At 42.1% G+C, this 9,854-nt stretch overlaps 1 protein-coding gene across 2 annotated transcripts in view; it reads right to left on the bottom strand.

Annotated features, from left to right (window-relative positions):
• Window positions 1–248: 248 nt before the first annotated feature.
• ENOPH1 (enolase-phosphatase 1) overlaps window positions 249–9,854 on the bottom strand; it is a 28,335-nt gene continuing 18,729 nt past the window's right edge. For both annotated transcript variants that reach the window (XM_074346223.1, XM_010950325.3), the window contains exons 4-6: window positions 8,563–8,695; window positions 6,532–6,655; window positions 249–1,359 (exon numbers count right to left, since the gene is read on the bottom strand). In XM_074346223.1, coding sequence (XP_074202324.1) covers window positions 1,220–1,359; window positions 6,532–6,655; window positions 8,563–8,695 — 397 coding nt within the window. In that variant the 3' untranslated portion in view covers window positions 249–1,219. The remainder of the gene's footprint in view (window positions 1,360–6,531; window positions 6,656–8,562; window positions 8,696–9,854) is intronic.

Genomic DNA, 9,854 nt, shown 5'->3' with positions numbered 1-9,854 from the left:
GTCTTGAATGTTTACTATCCAAATGAAATAATAAACTGAGGTGAGCCTTATCTGTACACATAACTCAAATAATAGTCAATGATTTTCTACTGGCATTCCATTAAAACACACGCACACACACGTATCAAACAAACACACAAGGTTAAGGCAAAAACTAAAATAAAATTCTCATTTTTCCAGTCTCTCTTCAGTTTCTCTTCCGCTTATAGCAGTATGTGATACAGTTCATGAACCTACATAAAACTGAGTGAAGAAGAAAATGTTTTTATTAATCATCATATGAAACTGACATGACATTCCATTAGAATGAACCAGGATAGTTAATATTTTAAAAATGTACATTTCTCACCTCCATTTCAGAGGAAAATATTACATATTAGGGCTCTTCTAGGCCTTGTGGACTGATTTTAGTAAATTTTCTGGTTTTTAGCAGGAAATAGCAATTAACAAATGTTCTCAAACTGTGCTAACAAGTAGTTAGAAAGACATCTATGAAATCTATGGTAACAACTGGTAGGATCAGGACTGTTTTGTTAAACATTAGGGAGCACGTTTCTATCTTAGCTGTCACGTTAGTGCACCTTTTTCACAGGTAAGGCAACTGCTTGCTGTGGGTGCCACAATGACTAGCCAGTTTCTTACCTAACAGACACCTGACTGATCAAGACTCAGACGAGTTTCCCTTCCCAATTTTGCTCTTTTGGAGCAGAAACAAATAGCTTTGTCATTTGTATAGAGGGAGGCCACTGTTTTGAAATTCAGTTGTTGCCATCTTCTAATTCACAGTTTAAAAGGGGGATAAGTTATTATTAGGAATGTCTTAGAAATACTTCTACTTTTTAAAGTAACAAGGCTTCTGAGTAATTTCTCAAACCTACCTTTCCATTTTGGTACATGACTTGATAAACATAACACATCTGACCTGTATAATAGTAATTCCTTCTATCAACTCTATTTCACCCTCAATAAGGGTTAGAGCAGGGGGTTCGAACAATTTCTACATATAAAGCATCTTTAAATAAGATTCCGCTTCACTGAACTGAGATTCTTTTCTCCACTTGCGTGCCTGTGAAAGGTAACTGAACAGATACACACACACACTTGCATACCTTACGTGTGTGCTCCCTATTTTTTAAGCAAATTACTCTTACCATCAGGATAAAACTAGACTACAGGGACAACTCCGTGAAGACAGTATGGTCTTCCTCAGACACCCTCTTTAGGTCGAGGAAGGCAGGTACAGTTCGCTGAAGGATGTGATGAGGCTGTAGTAAGTCTTCTCGTCATCCGTCAGTCCCGCGTTGCCCGGTCTCACCACCACAGCAACGTGGACATCTGCTTCCTCAGCAGCGCTGGCCTCTGTGAAAATCACAACGTGTGTCAGAAATGGCAGAATATGATGTCTGGGGTTTGCTTCAAAATAATCAGAGGGATGTGGGAATGTAAGAAACAAGTCTGGCCCAGATTTGACCACTGTTGAAGCTAGAAGGTAGGCACATGGGGGCTGACTTATTACCCTTCTATACAATTTTTAATTTTCCATAGAAGAAAGTTTTTAAACGCATAAGTGTGTCTGACAGACTAGGATGGCGGTGCATCCTAGACTCCTGAGCTTTATCAAGCACTTATGAATGTGGAAGGACAGAGCCATGTCCTGCCCACAACTTTCTTCCATTCCCTCCCATCAGTCCTACAGAGAACCAAGCTGTTCCCCAAAGGACAAGCGGTCAGGAATAACACCAATTAAGCAGATACGGGACAAATGGAATCCCAGGATCTAATCAGGCCAAAATACCTGCTCTCACATCTGGGGCCCACATACGTCATAAGTCTTGGCTAGCCTGACCATCTTTTTTGCCTGGCAAATTCCAACTCTTAATAATTCAGCTCAGTCTATCTTCCAGAGCTCCTACTATCTGTATTAGAGCATCCTATGTGCTCCACTTACACCCTGCATTTAGTCCTATCAAGACAACATGATTTGACACATTATTACCTATTGTCCCTCTCATTAGACTGTGAGTGCCTTAAGATCAGTGATTGCGTGGATGGGCAGGAGTAAAAACAGGACTAGTCAAATTAAACTAATCTACGTACTGCAGGAGATATCTCTAACATGCCTTGGGTTACATTCCTCTCTTCATTTTATTTCCATTTGAGACAATCGTTAATACTTTATATTAATTAAGCACCTACTAGGTGCCAGGTACTATTCTAGGACCAGAGATACGTGAACAAAACAAAGTTCCCACCTTTGTGGAGCTTCCATTCCCATCAAAATCTTCACAACAACCCTGAAGTAGTTAGTATTACTACCTCCATTCTACAGATACAGAAACCGAGAGCTAGCAAGTGGAAGAGCTAAAATTTGAAATCATGTATCTGACTCTACAGTCTGTGCTCTAGAACAAGGATCAGCAAATTATGGCCTGCCACCTGTTTCTGTAAATACGGTCTTACTGGAACACAGCCAAGCTCACCCACTCACTGACGTACTGTCTGTGGACGCCTTTGCACTACAAGGACCAGGGTAGAATAGTTGTGACAGAGATTGTGTGGCCTGCAAAGCCTAAAATATTTACTATCTGGCTCTTTACAGAACAAGTTTGCCAACTCCTGCTCCAGAGTATCACCGTGCTGAGTGTGATCCCTGCACCAGCAGTGTGGGAATCATCTGGAGGCTTGTTAAAAATGCAGAACCTCAGGTTCCCAACAGGGAACTACTGATCCGCAATTTAACAAATGACTCCTCCACACAGATGGTGAGTTCTGATCAGAAATTTCAAGGAAGGAAAACTGGCAAGAGAGGAGACACTGTAGGCTGACATAAAACACACGTGCAAACAGTGGAAGAACCGAGCAAGTCAGTGTGGGAGACAGGACACAGGTCTGTGGTCAGAGAGATGGGGCATACTTGGAAAGACAGAGCAAAACCGGGGAAGAACCTGAAACACATCTTTGGAATTTAGGTCTGGTGTAATACGAAACCCCAGCAGTTTCTCAACCTTTGGAAAGCAGTCACAGGAAGAGAATGCATTAATTAAAGGGCAGCAGTACTAAGAAAGAGTAAACGGGGTAGAGTTTTCTCCACCACCTACCTACCTCCTGTGAAAGGAGTGTCACCTCCAGAGCAAAAAAGTGCTCAACAATCCTCCTCAGGCAAACTCGGCAGAAGCAACTCAGTCCAGCAACAGAAGCACCGCCTTCCACTCACCCCTAGCTCCCAGCCTGACCGCCTCAAGCACAGTCCTCTTGACTAGCAACCCAGGATCTCCACCAAGTTGAGCCATCACGATCTACGTAGGACTTGACCCTAGTTAGTTGCTGTTCCGCATTCAGCCTACCAAGAAGACCATGGGGCAAATTTTGTCCCTAAGCATCTCTTTGCCCTAATTGTACAATATTAAGACACTTATCTAATACTTGCTGATTTCAAACTCTGGACCTCTTTTTTTCCTCCAAAGGGAAAAAGGCTTGCCATTCTCTCTTTATACTTGAGTATTATTTGGGATATCAACTCAGTCTCCTACTCTGCCTTGGCGATGGAATTCTGGACACATGGTACCAAACTCAGGACCAGAGATAACAAAGGAGAGCAAGGCAGCAGTCAGCTGCCCGGCCCCAACCCAGCTACCGGTAAGCCACGTTCTGGCCCTACTGCCTAACTGGGCGCGGGGCTTACAAAAGCTGAGGGGCAGGAATAAAACCGCCTGGCGGAGGACTCAGAGGGAGCCAGCTTCATTCTGAGGCCACCTTGGAGATCATCTAGTCTCTAAGGAGAACAGGAATAGTTTCTAGGACTGCAACTGAAGGAAACGGCTTAAGGGAAAAGAGAAAGACCTGAAATTACAGATGTACTATGATGCCAACTAGAAACAAATGTGGCTAAGGACAAGAACATGAAGAAGCTGTCAGTGGTCTTCAGACAAGGTTTACAATTATCAGTAGTAACCAAAAAGCAGGGAGTAGGGCGATAATCTGGGGGTCACAAATTGAATCAAGAATTCAGTCCCAGAATGCTCAGGACAGGCTGACTTTGTGGGGAGCTCCAGTCACAAAGCAGATCTCTAATTCTAAGCCTGCAGAAACTTACCATTCAAAATGCTAGGGGAATAAACACAGGGCAAACCACAGATTTTCATCTCCAAAAGCCCACTTTATGTGAATGATTAAAGAAAAGCAATTCACAGGTGAAACCAGTTAAACTCACCAGAACAAGGCCTATCTCTGCATAAGGAGTGAGACAAAGCAAAAGGTCTTCAAATGATCATTCCTCACAGAAACGCTGGCATTCCTTAACCTACACAGACAGTAAAACAACTTCCCCACCCCACCACTCTAAGCCCTGAAAAGCCATTCAAGGAAGAGGGTAAAATGTAGCTTTAAATCAGTAAATGGCTTCTACACAGAAATACGACAGGCAAACATTTACAGTACATCGACCATTCAAAGCAGAGGCGGGAGAAATGGCTGTTGTTAAGGCTAATGCTCCCTTACAGCACACTGATGTGGCCTGGCTACCTGGTTACCGAGGGACCCCTGAAGCCATGTGTCCATGAGTCTGTGTGTCTCTCCTTCAGTGCAGTCAGACATGAAAATGTAAAGCTTTCCAGGATGTAGAAAAATGAGAGGACAGTTTGTAGAACTTTTGACTTACAGAGGATGACCCAGCCAGGACATGCAGGACAGGGGCAGGTCCCCACTAAATCTGCTGAGCCTCCAAAACTCAAAATAACAAATGGCTGTTTTTTTTTTTTTTTTTTTGGTACCATCTACCTAGATCAAAAATTCCAGTCTAGATTCAGCCAGACCTGAAATTTAACAAAGACATTAGCAATTACTGAATGTCTACTGTATGTCAGGTAAAATTAAGCCTGTCTACCTCTTTTTCCCTGGAAAACATATCTTAACTTCTTGAAGGTATTAGATGGCCAATGCTGGTTAAGACTTTTTTAAAAAAAACCATTTAGCAAATTAGTATATACTTGCTTGTATGTCTACAACCTTTACCTAACACAATAAACCAAAGCTCAAGGGTCAGCAGCAGAAAGAATATACTCACACACACTAGCACAGATAGATGCCTTTGCCAGCAACCACAAACTGCCTCTGGGCCCTATCTCTGAAAGTCCCAGTGAGCGGGGGTGACTCTGGTTCTGTGACAACAGCAGAAGGGATGGAGAAAGGCATGTAGCCTACAGACTACTGGAACCACTTCCCCCCAGGGCCCAGCAGCCCACTAGGCAGGAGAGCGCCCGCTGCTGTCTGCCCCCTTTCCCTGATTCCCTCCCCGAGCCTAGTGTCAGAGCAGCTGTGCAATAAACAAAGCCCTGTTCTAGGGGTAAACAGAGGGTAAAACTTGTGATCCAAGGTGAGTGGAAGAAACACAAAAAAGTAGAACTGTCCTCCAATACAGATGCAATTATAAACATGCCACAAGTAAGCTCCTGGGAGATGCACAGACTCTAAGGAAAATGACACAAGATCAAAGGCTGCAGCCAGGAGGGGGAAATCTGGGAAAGCCTAGCCAACCAGGGCAGAGACCACCCACCTCCCCCGGCACCCTCCCCGTCTTCACCTGCTGCTACTTGCTTCCTTCTTCACTACTGGTCAGTCCTGTAATTCTCTGTAGGACTCACATTCTCACATGCTTGAGTGCATCTTATATTTGGTCAAAACTACTCTTGAAATTACTTGAATTGCCAATATTGTATAGTATATGCTGTTTTATACATTCAGCCCTGGGGAGGGTATAGCTCAGTGGTAGAGTGTGTGCTTAGCAGGCATGGGGTCTTGAGTTCAATCCCCAGAACCTCCATTAAAAAAAATAAAAATACAAAATAAATGCTATACATTCAGTCCATATAGTGAAAACGCACCACAGATAATGAAGAGGGCCAGGCTGGGTAAAAAGGATGTCTGTCTTTAAACAAGTGAACCGTGTGCAGCGGGGCTGAGGTTTACATTACGAGAGGTGCCCGGGGACTGAGGCCATCTGAGGGATGACGAGGATGAGACTCCCCACCGAGGGCGGTGCTCATCAGCTGGCACGACAATGAGGCAAAATCGCTCCAGCTGGAGTCCTCTCTCTCTCTTTTCCTGCTGAGCGCATGCAGCTGATCTCACTGCTGTCAAATACATTTGATGCAGGTCCACTGTGACTTTATCATCCTGCACTAGCCACGCACCTACTCTCATACTCTTGCCTGCAAGCCCCTTCCCACCGTTACATCTGCCTTTTGTTATTTTCCCGTTTCATCCGTGTGCGCATGCACACACAGGGAAGATGGGGAACCGAGGGTGAGGAGCTAAAATGAGAAGAATCAGTCTTCCCAATGCCACCTCCCCACACACAAGCCCAAGGATGGCTAAATGGAGAGGGAGGTGGGTCGGTTGGTTCACTGTTTGCTTTTATAAACCTGTTTCATTTTTCAGGGCTTCCCACATGAACTTTCTTTATGGAGGCAAAGTGTTTGCAATGCCAGGCTCATCTACCCTGGGGTGTACAATGCAAGAAGTCAGATTACTCACCCAGGGTGACGTCTGTCAGAAACAAGATGTTGTTGGTTGAGCACCCAATGCTGTTGGCAATCTTTCGGTAACTCTCACTCTCCACTTTGTGTCCAATGTTGGTATCGAAATGACCGTCCACAAGCTGAACAGAGAAGGGAAAAGAATGATCCTACAAACACACACGAAACCCAGCCCCTCAGTCTCTCATCCATTTTCTCTGAAATACATGATGATCACAGTGACTTCATCCACTCAGTAAATATTCCCTGTAAGTCTACTTCATGGAGAATTTTATGGAGGCTACAAAAAGTAATTATAAAGGAAGGTTTTTGTAGAAATAAACATTTGGAAGAAGACGACTATCAGTTCAGTGTATATAAGATCATTTTACAATCTTCTTGGTTTTCTTTCACTAGCATTAATTTTATATCCAAAATCTTTTAAAATATATGCCCAACTTTCCATCCTATAAAACACTATATGCCCTCAAACTACTTATTGGACTGGGTTTCACCCCGATGCAAGGTTCTGAACATTGTCCTTTTGACCCCAGAATGATCAGATTTCTCTAACCTGCCTCATTAATAAGCTGTTACTTTACTTTCAAGAAACTTTCATTTTCTAATTAAAACATCTTGAAATTCTACCCAAGAGCTAGTATATACCTTTGACATCTTAGAAATAATTGGGATCAAATATAGAACTTACTGATTTTAACCAAAAGTAATTAAAATAAGTCCACATTTAGGATCAACTATTATAATATGATCTTTTGAATACTTTCAAAACTTTTCACAAACTAAAAACAAGCCTAACAGTACTCAAAGATAAATTAAAGTAATATTATGATTTTCAAAATTAAAAATGGTTTTGCACATTTTCTCTCTCAAGTTTGCCTCACACTGAGCAACTGGAGAATAGTTTTTATTACTGAACTCAGGAGGTAACCATGGTGTCTTGTCTACTATCACCTTATTGTCTGTCTCATCAGAGACAGCAGAAAAGCTTATTACCTGTATCCATAGAAGTGTTACCAAACAATTAAAGGGTTTTATTACTGATTTAATATTTGTTTTAGAGCTAAGATGAAAAGCAGGAAAGTAAAATGAGACTATGACACTCTCCAAAGCCAAAGTGTTCTCTGCACACGGTAGAGGATCAATAAATATTTATTTTTAAAAAACAGTTGGCTGAGTAACCTATTGTGTACACTGAGTTCAGCCTATACTCAGTCAGCAGTCTTTTTAGAGTCCTAAATGTATTCCCTTTTCCAGCGACTACCCTGTCCTCCAGGGGGCGCAGAGACTGTGAGACAGAAAACTAGCAGGACTTTCCTCAGGTACAACAAGAAATGTTAATAAGCGGCCTGAACTTATCACTGTGTAACAACACGCCTGGTTCTCCTACAGAAGAATGCTGATTCTGCTAAAATAAAACCTGTCTCTTTCTAAAGTACCAGAAGCAAATGAATCCACCCTGTACTCTTCCACATTCAAGAAGTCTGTGTGCCTTTTTGGGGGGCACGGTGGCATGTGCCACTATTTTATACCTTACTTGATAACTTTAATAACCAAAAGAAGCATGTCATTAATTGCCTTTGGGCTGATGATCTAATACTGACATGAGAGCTGATTTACCAGTTAGCTCATGATTATTCAGCTGTGATTGACACATACATAGCTGGTTCTAATACTACTGTCATCAGAATCACTTAGGGGGTGGTATTTAAAAACACAGATTCCTGACCCACACCCCAGACCTGCCGATTCAGATCTGCTAGGAAGCGGGGCCCCGGGATCTACATTTTTAACAAACTCCCCAGGTGATCCTCATGTACAACAAAGTTTAAGAAACTCAAGCAAAGACTGGTACCACAGAAACATTTCACCCTTCCATAGTGTAGTCTCCTGCGTTCCCACTCCTCTTACAACCTGCACAGCACATGTACATGCACTTACCTGAACGCTGATTTCACTTATAACAGCAGCACTCACACTCACTATTTTATGCTTTGATAGTATCAGAAAGCAAAGTAATCGGGTAACCTACCTCAAGAATATCTCCCTCTGTAGAATGTCCAAATAATAGCTTCTGTGCCTCTACACTCCCTGAAGAATAGATATACACCTTCATCCCAGCCTCTCTCCATTTCCTGACTGCTGGAACTACATCTTCAAAGAACCTAGAGGGAAGACCACCAAGTTAAAATGCAGGAACATGTTATCTAGCCAGATGAAATCCAATCAGACAGCTGCCACCAGTTTCTCTATTTGTGCCCAAATGGTCACCATGAAAAGCAACTCCATGAGACTGTGGACTCCTGCAGATCTAATAAGTGTGTCCCTGGAGTTTCAGGATCACAGCAGATTAGAAGCAGCAATTTAGGTGAATAGAATAGTTTTTGACAGAAAGCCACACTAATGACAGTAAAAAGTGATTAGATAAAGAGATGAAATAAGAAAGAGGATTCCTCAGGAATTCAAAAAAGCAAACAACAATAATACCGGAATATTGTGTAATTGTTGATGTAATTCATGACAAGAAGAGGTTCAATTATGTTCAGTGTGCCTTAGGAACACATGGAAATGCTGCTAGAAAGATATGCAACCAAACAATTAAAAAAAAAAAGTATGGGGCTCAAAGCTATTAATTTTTGTTTAGTTAGAAAACAGAAATATATTTCTTGAGAACTAAGAAAACCTGAAGTTTTATTATACAGTAAAAAAAAAAAAATGTAACAAGTCAGTTAAGAGACTTGTACCATCTCACGTTAGCTATCAGCAAAGTGTCTGGTTTTCTGATTCCTGACATAGTCTTGTTCACAGTTTCACATGTATTCTGTTCAGTGGTGGAAACAATGTCACAGGAGATGGGTGAGAAGAGCAGCACATGAACATGGGATGTGGAACCAGTAGTCACCCTTAAAAGATGAACTGGAAAATGTCAGAGAAGTCTTCTACTGGATAAAACAGTTTAATTCATTGCACGAACTGAAGAAAAGAGATTAACTACTAGTTCAAAACCAGCACACATAACTGAGTTACTTTGCGTGTTACTTTGCACTCATAGAGACAGGATTTTTCTGTGTTGCATTTACAGATTGTTATTGCTCCAAAGCAGGACTTAGAAGCCTAAGATGATTTATTTCAAGCCCTTGGTTTTATAATTAAGGAACCAAGACCAAGAGAAGGAGGGGCTAACACCTGCGAGCATAGGCTCCTAACTCCACATTTTTTAGTGCTTCCTAAAGTGAACTAGCTGATATTCCCAGATCGCTGGCCTATCCTGAAATTCCAAAGCATCCTTAAAAGGTGGAAGCCCCTGTAAAGTACATAAAGGAA

Source organism: Camelus bactrianus, chromosome 2 (genome assembly GCF_048773025.1).
Source record: "Camelus bactrianus isolate YW-2024 breed Bactrian camel chromosome 2, ASM4877302v1, whole genome shotgun sequence".
Classification (NCBI taxonomy): Eukaryota; Metazoa; Chordata; class Mammalia; order Artiodactyla; family Camelidae; genus Camelus; species Camelus bactrianus.
This window is presented reverse-complemented; position numbering and strand designations above follow the sequence as displayed.